Raw genomic sequence first — 18,333 nt, forward strand, 5'->3', positions numbered from 1 at the left:
TTAATATATACAGCCAATATTTAATATACATACAACCAATATTTAATATATATACAGCCAATATTTAATATACATACAACCAATATTTAATATATATATATATATATACAATATTTAATGTACATACAACCAATATTTAATATACATGCAACCAATATTTACTATACGTACAACCAATATTTAATATACATACAACCAATATTTAATATATATACAGCCAATATTTAATATACATACAACCAATATTTTATATATATACAGCCATTATTTAATATACATACAGCTAATATTTAATATACATACAACCAATATTTAATGTATATACGACCAATATTTAATATATATACAGCCATTATTTAATATATACAGCCAATATTTTATATATATAGCCATTATTGTTTATAAATACTCCAGTTATTAATTTAACATAAGTTTATAATATGTTTTGTGTTAAAAATAACTAAAATACCTTCTGGATTTAACACAAGTTTATAATATGTTCTGTTTTAAAGTAACTTGAAAATACGTTCTAGATTTAACATAAGTTTATAATATGTTTTGTGTTAAAACAATTCTGAAATACCTTTTGGATTTAACATCTGTATAAATAATGCGCTTTCGTTTGTCTGGAACCTTTCTCTGTAATGTCTTGATCAAACGCTACAAAACTCATAATGTTAAAAGGCCTTTATCCCAGGAATCAGGATTGGATATTAGTTTTTCTATTCAGAATGATGTAACCTTTTTTTTTTGCAAAGTCTATGGTACCCGATGACACTATGCCATTGTTATAATGTGACGACCGATTTCTAATTCAACTCTAGGTTTTTGTTTTATTTACAAAGCATTTCACATAAACAACCTTTAACCTGAGCATAATTGCCTTAAGAAATGAACATTAAACTAATCGCAATTTCTATAGGTTTTCTCGACTTATTTAAATATAAAATACGCATGCGCAGTTCATTCAAAACCATATGTTTATTATTTTATGAACACAGATTCAGCTAAGTTTTCCTTCATTACAACTTTACTTTATAATAACTTAGTTCAGGTTCATTTCACAAACTAATGTACATAAATCTTTTAGAAACTTATTTCTTTACTACTTTTACTATTCGTTTTTGTGAGTTTCTTTGCTTCAAATCGTGAAAACGTATCATGCACTGAACACTAATAACTGTTTCATACTTGGTACACTTTAATAAATACCATTACTTTGCTTTATTGTTTACGTGTTTATTTCATTAAATAAAGTTACGTTTGCACGGATTTGTTTGTCTGATCGCGTGAGATGTTTTTAAATAGACCAGGGAGAAAAAACGTGGCTTCAACTACGAACGTGAAAGTAAGATAATAAGGAAAATTAAAGCTAAGGGAATGAAAATTACCGAAAATGTATCGCGAATCGCAACTAGTAAGTTTATAACACATTCTGAATTTAATTTAAATTAATAATAAGTTTCGTATGTAACGTGTGTTTGTCAAATATAAATTAACTGTTTACCGTACTTTAGCCTTGTTAGATTCTACTCAGAAATTCTAATTATATTTTCTGATTTAACTTTTACCTATATAATAACATTTTGTAACGTGTATTAAGTTTATATTTGTTTTTACACACAGGCTGTTTGCAGCAAAGTGTGCGGGATGCTTGCAACCGATAGCACCCAGTGAGCTGGTAATGCGAGCCCTAGACAATGTATACCACATCTCTTGTTTCATATGTGTCGGCTGTGGTCGCCAGTTGCAGAAAGGTGACCAGTTTGTAATCAGAAATGGTCGGCTTTATTGTAGACCAGACTTTGAGAAGGAAATGGCGATGATTCAGCTTGTACAGAGAAGTAAGAAGTACATTTATTTCTTACTTTAAGGTAACTAAAATCGTTCGTGACACGAACAATCATGGCGTTGAATATGTGGTCCTTATATCAATGGTGTGACTTCTGTGTCTTACAAGGGCTTCCACTAACACTACAGTGAAAATTAAACACTAAACTGCACACAGACTTAAGGGGAAATTGTAAACAAAGCGTTGGTAGTTCAGTAAGACTTGGTTGAAGGCTTTGTAGCATGGAGTTACAGTTAACATTTAATCCGTTATTTGTAGTTAACATTTAATCCGCCATTATCAGCTGCCATTACGTAAACATCAATATTAACATTTATTATAAAACTAAATGCTGTTTAAATAAAGAAATAAAACATTTTGAAATATTAACGAAGGTAGCGAAAAATGTAACAGTTGTTAAATGTTAGCAAAGGTGAAAAATGTAACAAGTCTGAAATATTGCCCCCCCCAGTGGCACAGCAGAATGTCAGCGGATTCACACCGCTAAAAACCGGGTTTCGATACCCGTAACGGACAGAGCACAGGTAGCCCATTGTGTAGCTTTGTGCTTAATTCTGAATAAACAAGTCCGTATGAAATGTCCCTAAAATCATGTGTACAAAAAACGAAATATTATGAGTCTGAAATATTGGAGAAAGTTGAAAATGTTACGGTTTTAAAATGTTAACAAAACTGATGTAACAACGTGCCTCATTGTTTCCAAATATTGAAAATATAACAATTCTGAAATCATTGGAGAGTATAACAATTATGTATATTAACCCTGAGCAAATCGCAAAGACGAAACGTTAGTTATAATAGAAAAATATATTATATACTTAACTTTATCAAAATGTATTAATTTTCAGTAAAATATATATATATATATATATGTGGAATGTAAAAGTCATTTTATCATATAGTTGTAGAGCTTAAACATTAGGTCATTGTTAACTCGCCGTACAGTAATCTCAATTAATTCTTGAAGAGATAGTTCAGGAACACAAGTTCCCCGAAATGAGCAGAGATCGTAACTTGGTCGGTTTGAACAGTTCGAATGTGCGTCACTGATTTTTTATTATTAAAAACAATTTGTTTTTTTCCGTAACGTGACATCTCTTTCTGCGCCCAAAGTAATCACTGTCTTTTGTAATGGCGCGGTTATTAAATTTCTCTAGTTCTCCAAGACGTCCTCCTAGGGTCGCTCCAACAAGGTAGACTATCGATCAGTTTACAGAGCTTGGAACAGTAAGAATACGAGTCTGTTTTACTCGTTGTTGTTTTTAAAAATGAAAACAAAACCTAATATTGCTGAAGAAAGAGAACAAAGTTAAACAAACCTATTCCTTTTTAATCACTTTATTTGTTCTAAATATATTAATATATATATATATGTATATATTAATTACCACCCGAAATGAAAGAGTTATAGATCTCGCCCTTGAGGATATATTAAAACTAATATAGAAAGTGCTTAAATTGTGCGTCTTTATTTTTACTAAGCCATGACATTGCCCAATATTTTAAGTTTTGCTATAACTTCAAATAATACCACTGAAACTATAATAATTGTATCACTATATCTCAGTTCCATGTTATTTTCCTGTTACATAAGGTTCTCATGTGATGGAAATAGTTTTCTATTTACGTTACAAACAAGTCGTGTCCATATGTTACGTTCTACTAACGGAGAATCAACTTTGGTTCTTGAAATGACTGGAAACTTAAATCATTAAAAATATATACTTCTTGTAATTCTGAAACACTTCTCTACTCTATTAAAGATTTCCCCTTCCACTGTTTTACTTTAGCAAAGATTTCCCCTACTACTGTTTTACTTTAGTAAAGATTTCCCCTATCACTGTTTTACTTTAGTAAAGATTTCCCCTACTACTGTTTTACTTTAGTAAATATTTTCCCTTCCACTGTTTTACTTTTGTAAAGATTTCCCTTTCCACTTTCCTACTCTAGTAACGATTTCCCTTACCACTTTCCTACTCTAGTAAAAATTTCCCTTACCACTTTCCTACTTTAATAAAGATTTTGTAACCAATTTTCTATTATAATAAAAAAATCCCTAAATTACTGCGCTTTACGCTTAATATAGCTTTAAAAACTTTAAAATTACATATTGTTCTCTGAGAAAACTACAGGGGGTCATAACCAAGGTATGTCACGTGTGCTAACTTGAATGAATGCTACGAAACTTCTCTTTAAACAGGCTTATGGCGTTTTATAGTTTTTAGGTAGTTTTTTTTTTTCCTGATGAAAAGGCTTATGGCGAACCGATTGAGCAGGGTTACTTGGAACTTATAGAACTGTAGTTCCAGACCGAATTAATGGAATGTTTTATTGTAATCTCTTTGTTCTGTGCTTTCCTTTCTTTTATCGGAGACTTGAGGTTCAACAAATATTAAACTACAAGTTTTAAGTGTTTTTTTTTCTTATTTCTTTAAAATAATGTTTTGGGTTTTATTAAAGGATTGACCCTGAAGTTCAGTTTTCTGTTCATTTCCTTCTTCTCAGATGAAACCAACCAGCTACAAGAACAACATCAGAATGGACAGCAACGACAAGATGGACGGCGAGGTCCAAAACGTCCGAGAACCATCCTGACCACTGCTCAGAGAAGAGCCTTTAAGGCGTCATTCGAAATCAGCCAAAAACCTTGTAGAAAGGTATAATAACTAGTTTTATTATGTTTAGTCTAAGGATTTATTGCGTATCTCTAGGTATAAGTTGTAAACTTTATGTTTTCATTGACAGCTCTTCCTTATTATGTAGGGACGATATACAACAATAAACGTGGTATGTAGGGACGATATAGAACAATGAATGTGGTATTAAGGACGATATACAACAACAAACGTGGTATGTAGGGACGATATACAACAATAAACATTAGATGTAGAGACAATATACAACAATAAACGTTGGATGTAGAGAAATATACAAGAATAAACGTGGTATGTAAGGACAATATACAACAATAAACATGGTATGTAGGAATGATATACAACAATAAACATGGTATGTAGGGACGATATACAACAATAAACATGGTATGTAGGGATGATATACAACAATAAACATGGCATGTAGGGACGATATACAACAATAAACATGGTATGTAGGGATGATATACAACAATAAACATGGTATGTAGGAACGACAAAAAGAGTAGAAGAACGTGACAATGAAGTTCCAATTTTACGCTTCTATTGTAAATTTTGTTTGTTTGTTTTTAATTTTGCGCAAAGCTACACAAGGGCTATCTGAACTAGTCATTCCTAATTTAGCAGTGTAAAATTAGAGGGAGGGGAGCTAGTCATCACCACCCACCACCAACTCTTGGGCTACTCTTTTACCAATGCATAGTGGGATTGACTGTAATATTATAATTCCCCCACGACTGAAAGGGTGAGCATGTTTGGTGGGAGGATGATTTGAACCCATGAACCTAAGATTACGAGTCGAGTGTCCCATTTGCTCGGCCATGCGTGACTTTATTGTGAAGCAATATAGTATAATATTAAGCCTAACTTCTATTGTAAAACTAAAGTACAATATTAAGCCTAGCTTCTGTCGTAAAGCTACAGTACAATACGAAACCAAAGATGAGTTTCAGAGGAAGACGCTCATTGTATATGTGTAATGGATGTGCTGAAGAAACGCTTCTTATAGAGTAATTTGTGTTGATGGTGTAATGATGAAGTCTATATGAATCACGTGATTTTAGACACTTCTCTTGAACAAACATTACACTAGTTTGTCTTTTTTTATGTTTCCTTCAAACTCTGGTTTGTCTTTAGCTATTGTCCAGGACGTGTCTGAAGGCTACACCTCGTGAGACTTTAGACAGAGGAAAACAGGATATGAATAAGCAACTTATAACCTGAAGAAGAACCCTGGGTTACAATATGGTAAATTAAGGAAGTGGTAGTAACAGGGTAAAAAATCCAGTCACTACCTTCCTCTCTTTCTCTGTATTTCTACAATCGGTTCAGAGATTAACATGAAAGGATAACCCAAAACACAGTAAACGAAATTTAACTTTGCATGTATATATATATATATATATATATATATATATGGACAAAGTAAACTAAAAGATTGTCAGAAGTGTTCGTCTGTTCAAACTAAGAAGATCATTGGTCAATGTGTGCTTAGAGTATGCATTTACTGGTGCAGCTTTGCACTCAAACAGATGAAGGAATTATTATTATTACCAAATATATTGCAAAAGTCCAGCGTGTTATTCCATTCACGTAGGCGAAACTGACGTAATTCTTAGTTTATATTTACTTATATATTCGTAGAGGGGGCTACTGACACAGCGGTGAGTCTGAAGGCTTGTAACGCTAAAAACTAAGTTTCTATACCAGTGTGATTTAGTGTAATAAGTTCTGACACAACGTGATATCCAAATCTTCTGTGATTTAGTGTAATGAGTTCTGATACAACGTGATATCCAAATCTTCTGTGATTTAGTGTAATAAGTTCTCATACCAGGTGATATCTAAATCTTCTGTGATTTGGCGTAATACGTTCTGATACAAAATAATATCCAAATCTTCTGTGATTTAGTGGCCCGGCATGGCCAAGCGTGTTAAGGCGTTCGACTCGTAATCCGAGGGTCGCGGGTTCGACTCCCGGTCGCGCCAAACATATTCGCCCTCCCAGCCGTGGGGGCGTTATAATGGACGGTCAATCCCACTATTCGTTGGTAAAAGAGTTGGCGATGGGTGGTGATGACTAGCTGCCTTCCCTCTAGTCTTACACTGCTAAATTAGGGACGGCTAGCGCAGATAGCCCTCGAGTAGCTTTGCGCGAAATTCACAAAACAAAACTGTGTTTTAATGTAATAAGTTCTGATGCAACGTGATATCCAAATCTTCTGGGATTTGGCGTAAAAAGTTCTGATATAAAATGATATGCAGATCTTCTGTGATTTAGTGTAATAAGTTCTGATACGATCTGATATCCAAATCATCTGTGATTCGGGTTCGATACTTGTGGTTCGCGGGACACAGGTATCCCCTTGTGTAGCTTTATGGTTTACAACAAAGAAACTCACAAACACGAGTCATTTGTTTTAGTTGTTAATATGGCGCCCTCTAGTATAGATAATTAATGCTTCCTCCACTAGGAACAAGCTAGTAATATTGTAGTATATTATATCGATCATTCCTTTATTACACGAAACTAGAATTAGCGTTTCGAACCTGAAGCGCGCGTGCGCCTTGCCAACATAACCAAATCAGATACTTTTATGTTTCAGGAACACTCTGTCCCTAACTTTGAACTACTGACCAACTCGAGAGAGTAAAGACAGCCAGTTAGTAGCTCTCTTCAACACAGAAATGACTGTTACCTTAATGAAACGCCTCACAGTTGAAAGTACAGATGGCATCACCTTTCGAACCCAGTGCCTACTGTCTGACATGTTACATATGAAGCTACGCCCGACCTTACATAAAACAAAATATATCTTCACAAACTGATCATGTAGGACCTTACTTTGTATATTATTAAATTGAACGCCTGTTCAGAGAGCAATGATATATTGGTTTTACTATACAGTAAATAAAGGTAACACATGTCTGTCATTTAAACACTTCAAAGTACGGTCGTATTAATAGTAAATATAAAAGACCACATATTTTAGGATAAGTGTTATAACGCTTACACAAAACGAAAGAATTATGACATGTTAACAGGTACTGTTCATATCACGAACAGAACGAATAAACGGGAGAGTAAAAGCAACAATTAATCTGTAAACATTCACTTTCATTTGTATTCTTACGGGAATGATTTTGAGATTCTTTGTTTATTCGTCAAACAGCGTAAACAGATTTGCAACAAACATATTAATCATGTGAAATTACTAAACACAATATAGATATCCTAATCAAACCACACATGCATATTTAATGTCTATTTAATACAAACAATACCTCACCATTGATACCTGGTGGTTGTATCCACGTGAGATCACGTTACTATAGGTTCAAACAATACTTTACCATTGACACCTGGTGGTTGTATACAAATTAGATCACATTACTATAGGTTCAAACAATACTTCACCATTCACACCTGGTGGTTGTATCCATGTCAGATTACATTACTATAGGTTCAAACAATACTTTACCATTCACACCTGGTGGTTGTATACAAATTAGATCACATTACTATAGGTTCAAACAATACTTCACCATTCACACCTGGTGGTTGTATCCATGTCAGATTACATTACTATAGGTTCAAACAATACTTTACCATTGACAGTTGGTGGCTGTATTCATGTTAGATCACATTACTATAGGTTCAAACAATACTTCACCATTGAAACCTGGTGGTTGTATTCAGGTTAGATCACATTACTATAGGTTCAAACAATACTTCACCTTCATTGTGGCTATTGGTTATTGACCGTTGTTTTGATTAATAAAATATATGATGAACTATGTTTTATTACAGATTGATTTATTAGGCTTAGGTGATCGTGTAGGCTACTAACCATGACAATGATATATCTCTTTATTTGTTTTTTTATTACGCAATTGTAGGAAACTGCTGTATGGTGAACAGATTTATTGTCATTATTTATAGAGAAATTTGAAAATGTAAGTTCTTCAGCCTTCTGTGGTATTGGCTAAAAACGATTGGCGACGTGTATAATTTGTTACCGTATGTTATATGGTTAGTGATGCATTTTACATGCTTTAATAAATTACAAATTAATTTTTAAATAACTTATAACGTATGTAGTTGTAGTTGCATATGTTAACTGTTTTCTGTTTTTACAAAAGGTCAGAGAAACATTAGCGAAAGAAACGGGTCTGAGTGTGCGAATTGTGCAAGTTTGGTTCCAAAACCAGCGAGCGAAGGTAACATTTTCAAAATAATAGTTTCATTTTTTTACGCTTTGTTTCTAATTGTGTTAAATTATTTTCTGGGCTTTCTTTTCATTTTAGTGTGTTAGTAAACGAATAAAGAAAACGTGCTACGTAAACTTCCAGATAAATAATTACATAAGTTTTTTTCTTAGCCGCGGCACAACGGCTGATAGAACGGTTCTGAATTGTTTTCTGTTTTTCAGTAATCTTATAGATTTGCCATCTCTTGATCGTTTTGAAATCGTATTACAGGTTTGGAAGTCAAACCCTTTAGATCAACATATTTGATTTCGTCTAAGATCTCATACATTAAATTTCTTCAATCCTACTTAAAATAATTTCAATTGAGTGTAGGCTGGTAAAAATCCTGATACGTAATTACACTGAATCGAGTATAATTGCAACCTAAGCTTGGTATTGCAAGCATCCAACAATATAGTTGATAAAGTAGATAAAAATGTCCCATAGATTAGTTTCAAGAGTTGCGGCTATTAATGATTCCCTACTGTGGAAAGTAGATAAATAGTAGTACATAATTTTTCGGATCATGCAACTAGTGATATATAGTTCTTCAGGCTAGACAAATAATGATAAACAGTTTTTAAGCATGTTTAATAATGACTTACAGCTGCTTAGTTAGAAATATACGTGCCCTCAACTCAATTAGGTTAAAGAATATGCCAAACGTTCCTCAGAAATGTGTTTTAATTGTTCAACACAGAATTATGTTCTACTTTTCTTTGAAAGCACATAGTTAAAAATTAATGATGATTGGTTTGGCTTGTTTTGAATTTCGCGCAAAGCTACACGATGGTTATAATCGTTAACCGTCCCTAATTTAGCAGTGTAAGAGTAGAGGGTTTAATTTGGTTTGTTTTGAATTTCGCGCAAAGCTACACGAGGGCTATCTGGGCTAGCCGTCCATAATTTAGCAATGTAAGACTAGAGGAAAGGCAGCCAGTCATCAATACCCACCGCCAACTCTTGGGCTACTCTTTTATCAACGAATAGTGGGATTGACCGTGACATTATAACGCTTCCACGGCTGAAAGGGCGAGCATGTTTGGTGCGACGGGGATTCGAACTCGTGACCCTCAGATTATGAGTCGAGTTCCTTAACCACCTAGCCATGCCAGACCAAGACTACAGAGAAGGCAACTAGTCATCACCACCCACCGCCAACTTTTGGGCTTCTCTTTTATCAACGAATAGTGGGATTGACCGTGACATTATAACGCTTCCACGGCTGAAAGGGCGAGCATGTTTGGTGCGACGGGGATTCGAACTCGTGACCCTCAGATTATGAGTCGAGTTCCTTAACCACCTAGCCATGCCAGACCAAGACTACAGAGAAGGCAACTAGTCATCACCACCCACCGCCAACTTTTGGGCTCCTCTTTTATCAACGAATAGTGGGATTGACCGTACCATTATGACGCCTGCACGGCTGAAAGGGCGAGCATGTTTGGTTTAACGGAGATTCGAACCCGCAACCCTCAGATTACAAGTTAACGAGTGCCTTAACCATCTGGTAATGCGGGTTATCAGTGATGAATTTACCATTTTTTTGTTCTGGTGCTATTGCAGAAAATATAAAAATATGTTTGTTAATTTATCCGAAAGTTGTGTTATTTATAGATTTTTAAAAATAACAGCTTTTACTGCAACACTAGTAAAATCTTACTTATCGCAAGTTGACAATTTTTAATGTATTTGTTGTCATGGAAATAACATCTTTGTTGTTACAAGAATAATAATATGTTTGTTGCCAAAGAAATAATATTTTTGCTGTCACAAAAATAATAATACATTTGCAAGCATCGAAACAATATTTTTTGTTTTGACAGAAGGGTTAGCATTACAGAATAGAGAGTTAGCTTTACAGAGTAGTGTGTTAACTTTACAGAATAGAGAGCTAGCTTTACAGAGTAGTGTGTTAACTTTACAGAATAGAGAGTTAGTTATAAGAACTCCTGGTGTATTAAATATTATAACAGCACATTAAAACTTGTTGACTGTAAGTAATATGTTTACTGTAAAATAAAAAAAAAGTTATGTATCACAGGTATACAGTGAAAGGGTTAGAAAATCAGGTTGGAGAGAGTGGTTTTATAACGTAAAAAATAATTGAATAGTAGAACATAGCAAAAAAACTTGCTTCTAGAATTAAAAACCAAGTGTGTTGAGCCAACACGATCCAGTAGCACCCTATAGTTTATAATGTTTTCACAGGTAAAATATACAAATATATTTATATTTTCATTTTTCGGCAGCTAAAGAAAATGCAACGTAAGCAACAGCAACAGCAGCAGAAACAGGAACAAAATAATTCTCAAATACAACAGGAAACAAACCAATCGAATGGTGGATCTCTAATTGAAGGCAGTAACTCCCTGAAGGAAGGTCAGGTTTTAATACATGTGTTAAACACTAGTTTGGGTTAAAAACTCTATATGTTTCTGTAAGACTCAGGCCTTGCTCTTTATAATCTATAATCTAGTTAATATTTGTTCTAAGGAAAAGCCCAAGAATGATATGAGAGGATTTTCGTTATTATAATATATTTTATTGAACCCCTAAGACTTGAAAGCGGCTGACTTTGCTAGACACAGGTCTAACAATAAAATTCAAAATTTGTTTTTTATTACTGTTACAATTAGCTTGAATTAAATTCGATTAGACTTACATTTTCAGATGTTATCTGGCACAATGAAGCCTAGGGTTGGCAGCAATCCTGTTGAAGTCGGAGGTGAGAGAGTTACAGTGGGCGAATCTCCTGTTGTATTTGGAGACAAGTTTAGTTATGCGTTCTGGTCTTGGGGTATGTTTTTAATATGTTGGCGTGTAGTGTGGTAGGCGGCGGGTAAAACGTATTACACGATTTTGAAATTTTTGCAGTGTTAGGAATTGGTTTCAGTTTTTTTTCCTATCCGCTTCTGTGTATTTGTATCAAAGATGAAACGGATCTATTTCCAACGAACTAATAAGTAGGAGACGTTTCAATACACTCCCATGTAATTATCTCAGATCGATAGTTATTTGTGCAATGGTTCAGGCAACAGCCCTACTAGGGGGAAGGATTTTGACTCTTCCCTCCTGAGAGCTGAGGAGTTTCAGGCGATGAGCCTCCTCAACCTTTGTCTTAATGTTAAACGTTTGTCATGTTATACTTGTATCAATGTTTTCTATAATGCAAACGTAAACTAACGTGGCAGAGGTTTAGTTTAGGGAGAGAGAAATCTTACTCACGATTTCTCTCTCCAACTGGGGTATTCAGGAACGTTGTGGTTCCTCTTTGTCCATGTTTTCTATAAATCACTTGTTTTGCTTGTATAGATATAGCATCTCTACTAAGAGCAATAATAGGCTCCATATTACGGCCGCATCAACTCTTTCATGTAAAGGGAACGCTGACCTGATAGAGATTCAGTGAAGTGGCTCGACACATTGACCAATCACCAGGCAGGTTGTTTATTTCGACAGCCTTGGATAGTAACTACTGTCAACTGATGGAGTTAGATATCTTTTTATGGATCGCATAGACAGGCATATAACTGAACTACTGTAAAAATAGATTATTCTATTATATTGGAAACGTTTGTATTGTAACCTGTCTCGCCCCAATGTAAAGAAACAGGGAATCATTTTTTAATAAATTTGTAAATATAGGTTTTAGTTTATTATCCATAAATACAATGTTATAAGCCGCGGTAAAAATAAATGAAATTATCAAAGTTTTTATTTTATTTTTTTTTATTTTTACATTCACCTGAACTTTATTCGAAAAAGTAAAGAGACAGATTTACACTTGGTTATGTGTTATGTGAAAATCATGTTGATCTCCCTTAGCAACGAGAAAATTAAGCGTGGGAAGTAAAAAACAACATTCTGTATTTTATACTGAAATCATCTAACATTTTCAAACGAATAATTTTTAACACAGGTTCACCATACTCCCACCTTGGGTCGTTAACAGACTCGCCACCAGATGGCTCTCAGTTTTCACTTCCGGCAGTTGGCTATCATACTCCAGGAATTGAAGGTATTCTGATATATATAGAAGTTTAACTCAGACCACGTAACATATTGATTAAAATTAATTAGGAAAATTACTTTTCTTTTCATTTCTTAGTATTAAAAGTCCGTAAAACGTTTTCTAGAAAATAACTAGGAATTGAAATGAAGTGACAAACCTCATACAAGCGATAGGCACAACAAGTGCACAGAATATTTTGCGCGCCATAAACATTTTTTTAAAATTAGTTTTTCTTTTATCTATTTCCAGGTCATTACTTTAAAGCTCCACCTGATAACTATATGAAATCTGAGCTGAATTTAGACAACGAGAACAGTCTCAGTGGCTTGGAAGAGGTTTTCATTGGTCAAAGCCAGCCATCATCGCTGAGTGATTCGTCTCAAATTTTCTCGACGTCCATTAATCCTATTGATAAACTGTATTCCATGCATTCGTCATATTTTAGCTCTGCTGACTGTGATTGCCTCGGAACGAACAGCTAATCTGTTGCGCAGGGTAAGAAAAAAAAAAGAAATCACCTTTTATGGAAAGTACCGAAGATTTAAAATCGACCGTCGATGTTGTGTTTATAAACTGTGAAGTTTTTATTCGTTTCTGCAAATTCAAGGAAGAACAAGAAACTGACTGCAGATATTTGAACCAATCGGGACAGATTAGGCCTAAGAAGTGACTGTTGAATTGTGGGTAAACTGTATCCGAAAATTATGCTTAAAATACTTGAAGTGTCAGAATTGTTCTCTCGAGAAAAGATTGGCCGATTTTTGCACGAGACTGATAACGATAAGAACCTAGAAATATTTACAGTCGCTGCAATTAAAAAAAAAAAAAGCTTCTAAATGATGAAAACATTTAATTTTTCGTTGTGAAAAATTTTTTTGCTAATTTATTACAAAATGCAGTTGACTTCATCGCACAGTCCTGACCTTTCATTCTAGTCACGTGAAGTATTTTTTATGAATTATATGTGGAAATACTTAGTTTTCCCTTTTGTGTGACAATATTACATGTTTACCTGTTTCTAAAAAACACTGTGAAAAATGGAGTTATTCTATGCTGTAACTTAATTTCCAGTAAAGACCAAACTCTTGCTTCACGTGCGCACGTCTTAATGTTTGGGTTGTAACACTTTTTGTAAGGGGGGTAGAGGTTTAAATCATCTTACTGTTCCAATACACAGAATGGTGAAAAGCACAAATAATTAATTAATTTACCCAGTAAGACAGATGAAATTATTAATACCTATCTTGGAACAAGTCCATTGTTTCTCGGATTAAATATAAAGTTCTAATTTGAATAACATGTTTTACTTTGTGTCAGCTGTAGTATTTATTATTAAGTTAATTAATAAGTGAATTAAATAACGTAACAAAACGTAGGTAAAGACTGTTTTGGTTTTTATATACCAACCAGAAGAGAAGTTTATTTGTTTATTACGAATAAGGAATTCACGTCATAAAAAAGAAAACCAGAATTAATTTAGACATTTTCGTCTGTTTTTATAATCGTTTTCTGATGTTGGATTAACTACACTGATGTGGTTCTTTCTGCTTATTAACGTTACTACTGAACATTTGACGAATGTGTGAACTTTCTGCCTGCTTCAGAAATATCAAAATTAAAGTGAAACCGACATTAAAAACGGCTAGCATTTACATGATATCTGGTAGAACCTTCAATCTGAAAACACAAAGTCAACCAGATGTTCAGCAATATTTCGGTCTTTCACTTTTCTTCAGTGCTGATGCTGGTCCAATATTCCGATCACCAAGTACACCATTAGGGCACTGTTAAAACGATCTTTCCATCGAGTATATGTGCAGCGTCACAGGTTAACCGTTCTGGTCAGTTTGTTTTGTTTTGTTTTTTTAATTTCGCGCAAAGCTACTCGAGGGCTATCTGCGTTCGCCATTCTTCATTTAGTAGTGTAAGACTAGAGGGAAGGCAGCTAGTCATCACCACCCACCGACAACTCTTGAGCTACTAGTTTCCCAACAAATAGTGGGATTGACCGTACCCTTACAATGCCCCCACGGATGAAAGGACGAGCATGTTTGGTGCGACGGGGATTCGAACCTGCGACCCTCAAATTAGGAGTAGCACGCCTTAACCCACCTAGCCATGCCAGGCCCGTTCTGGTCAGTAACAGTTACAATTAAACTAATGTTATCGTTGTTTATATAGCACTGTACAGACAGTAACAGTTACAATTAAATTAAAGTTATCGTTGTTTATATATGACTGTGCAGACAGTAACAGTTACAATTAAACTAATGTTATCGTTGTTTATATATGACTGTACGGACAGTAACAGTTACAATTAAACTTATGATATCATTCTTTTATCCTTTGTGTATAAACTTGTAACTTTTATCTCCAACGTTTCTTATGAACAAATATTTCGACCGTCCGTATACGAGTGTTTGACATGAATACCATGTTCACGTGCTCGGGTACAAGTTCCGTAACTATCCGCCTTGTCTACAGTAGTCAGCGTCAACAGAAGTATCTCACCGACGGAGTTGCGGTCCTTTTCTAGCGAAAAAGCAATATCCATTGAAGCGATATGGCTTATTGCCTTGCACGTGTTGCCCGCGAGCAGTCAGCTTGGTGGCTTGTGATTGGTTGAAATGCAGATGCTGAGCGCGAGATGAAGGCAACAGCTTTGAACACGAGGAAATAGATGAAGTGGAAGCTGTGGTGGCGGGAAGGATACGAAGAGAACATGTTTTGACTAAGTCGCTTTCAGTCGCTAAATATGACGCTTTGAAAGATATTCAATTTTATATTCACTCCACTCTTATTCCACGTGTCTCCGTGTTAGAGACAGGTCAATTTTTTTTTTTCAAGATCTGAAAACGTAATGAATCGACAACTTTGGTTTTCTTACCTTTGCGATTTCTTAACATGTGAATTTCAGTCCAATTATGACAAAATCCACTGGGTAACGAATAAAATAGACAAAAACACTACGGGACAACTAGTGTCGGTTTGTCTACCGTCACAAATAGTAAAAAAAAAAACACCCGCGTTATATGTTGACTACTGTTTTTTGCTTCTTTGTTGTTAAGCAGAAACCTGCTCAATGGACTGTACGAGTCTCAAGTCAAGTTTTTTTCACATCATTAGAGCACAGTCTTTCAGCTGTAACACTGTCAGCTGCTTTAAATATTGATAAATGTTCTAAACCTAATTACAAGTTCATTGTTTATATATTGGAAACGGTTAAACAAGAAACCGGTTAACAATAACATCTAGAAACGTTTCCAAAGACAGAAGGAAGAAATAGTTTTAGTACTCACGTTTAATAAAAACACAGTTATACTACAAGCTATTTAGGAATTATTAGAAGCCACAGGGATTAGAAATCTACTCCAGGAGTGGTTCCATTCTTAAAATACCAACAACAAATGTGAGAGTGATTACAATCTAGATATACCAATAGTAAATGTGACAGTGGTTACAGTCTAAATATACCAACAACAAAGGTGACTGGTTACAGTTTCAACACCAACAATATATGTGACAGTATTACAAACTAAATACGCCAGTAATAAATATGACAGTGGTTACACTATCAATAAACCAACAAAACATGTGAGAGTGGTTACACTCTTAATATACGAACAAAAATGAGACAGTGGATACCGTTTAAATATACCAATAATAAATGTGACACTGGTTACATTATAAATATACCAACAACAAATGTTAAAGTTGGTACACTGTAGATACATCAATAATAAATGTGACAGTGGTTACAGTCTAAATACACCAACAATAAATAAGACGGTGGTTATAGTTTAAACATACCAACAATAAATATGACAGTTGTTACAATCTATATGTGCTAATGATAAATATGACAGTGGTTACACTATAAATATACCAATGATAAATCTGAAAGTGATTACAGTCTAAATGTACCAACAACAAATATGACAGTGGTTACTCTGTAAATATAACTACAACAAAGGTGGAAATGGTTGCACTATAAACATACCGTGACGGCGTTTGCCCAACATATATAACAACAACAAATGTAACACTAGTTACACTATATAAATACCAATAATAAATGTGACAGTGGTTACAGTCTAAATATACCAAAATAAATGTGACAGTGTGTACAGTCTGAACATACGAACCTGGTATGCGACAGTCCTTTCTATCTAAATGTACCAACAAGAAAAATGGCAGTCGTTAGAGTGTAAATATACCAAAAACAAAGGAAACGGTGCTTACCCTATAAATATAATAACAACAAATGTGATAGTGGTTATATTCCAAATACTCCAAAAACCAATATGACAGTGGTTACAGTCCAAATATACCAACAATAAATTTCACAGTGGTTACAGTCTGAATATACAAAGAAATGCGACAGTGGTTACAGTCTAAATATAGCAACAAGAAATGTGATAGTGGTTACAGTGTAAATATACCAACAATAAAAGTGACTTTGCTAACAGTCTACGTAGACCAACAATAAATATGCCAAATATTACAGTCTAAATATACCAACAATAATTGTAACAGAATTTACAGTCTAATTATACCAACAAGAGATGTGACAGTGGTTACAGTGTAAATATACCAACAACGAATGCGACAGTGGTTAAAGTTTAAATATACCAATGATAAATGTGAGAGTAGTTACACTGTAAATATTCCAATAATAAATGTGACAATGGTTACAGTCTAAATGTACCAACAGCAATTTTGACAGTGGATACATTGTAAATATACCAACACAAAATGTGATAGTAGTTACAGTCATATATACCAACAAGATATGTGACAGTGGTTACAGTGATATATACCAACAACAAATGTGACAGTGCTTACACTATAAATATACCAACAACAAATGTGACAGTGGTTACACGATAAACATACCTGTAGAAATTTGTGAGTGTGGTTACATTATGTATAAACAAACAATAAGTGTTACAGTGGTTACATTATGTATAAACAAACAATAAGTGTTACAGTGGTTACATTATGTATAAACAAACAATAAATACGACAGTAGTTACAGTCCAAGCATATCAACAAGAAATCTGATAGTGGTTACAGTCCAAATATACCAACAATAAATTTCACAGTGGTTACAGTCTGAATATACAAAGGAATGCGACAGTGGTTACAGTCTAAATATACCAACAAGAAATGTGAAAGTGGTTACAGTGTAATTATACCAACAAGAAATGTGACAGTGGTTACAGTGTAAATATACCAACAATAAAAGTGACTTTGCTAATAGTCTAAGTAGACCAACAATAAATATGCCAAATATTATAGTTTAAATATACCAACAATAATTGTAACAGTATTTACAGTCTAAATATATCAACAATATTTGTGACAATTATTACAGTATAAATATACCAATAACAAATGTAACAGTGGTTATAGTCTAAATATACGAACAACAGAAGTAACAATAAGAGATACTAAATATACCAATAATAAACGTGACACAGGTTACATTATATATATACCAACAACAAATGTCGCAGTCGTTACAATACAGATACCCTAGTAATAAATGTGACAGTGGT

General features: G+C 34.1%; 1 protein-coding gene across 1 annotated transcript in view; it reads left to right on the forward strand.

The window, feature by feature from the left end:
• The window catches only part of LOC143235609 (LIM homeobox transcription factor 1-beta-like), a 69,322-nt gene extending 55,410 nt beyond the window's left edge, over positions 1-13,912 (forward strand). Inside the window, exons 4-9 of the mRNA XM_076473847.1 lie at positions 1,627-1,844; positions 4,358-4,509; positions 8,650-8,727; positions 11,010-11,139; positions 12,680-12,778; positions 13,022-13,912. Of these exons, the coding sequence (XP_076329962.1) occupies positions 1,627-1,844; positions 4,358-4,509; positions 8,650-8,727; positions 11,010-11,139; positions 12,680-12,778; positions 13,022-13,254 (910 nt within the window). The 3' untranslated portion in view covers positions 13,255-13,912. The remainder of the gene's footprint in view (positions 1-1,626; positions 1,845-4,357; positions 4,510-8,649; positions 8,728-11,009; positions 11,140-12,679; positions 12,779-13,021) is intronic.
• The last annotated feature ends 4,421 nt before the right edge of the window (positions 13,913-18,333 follow it).

Source organism: Tachypleus tridentatus, chromosome 2 (genome assembly GCF_004210375.1).
Source record: "Tachypleus tridentatus isolate NWPU-2018 chromosome 2, ASM421037v1, whole genome shotgun sequence".
NCBI lineage: Eukaryota > Metazoa > Arthropoda > Merostomata > Xiphosura > Limulidae > Tachypleus > Tachypleus tridentatus.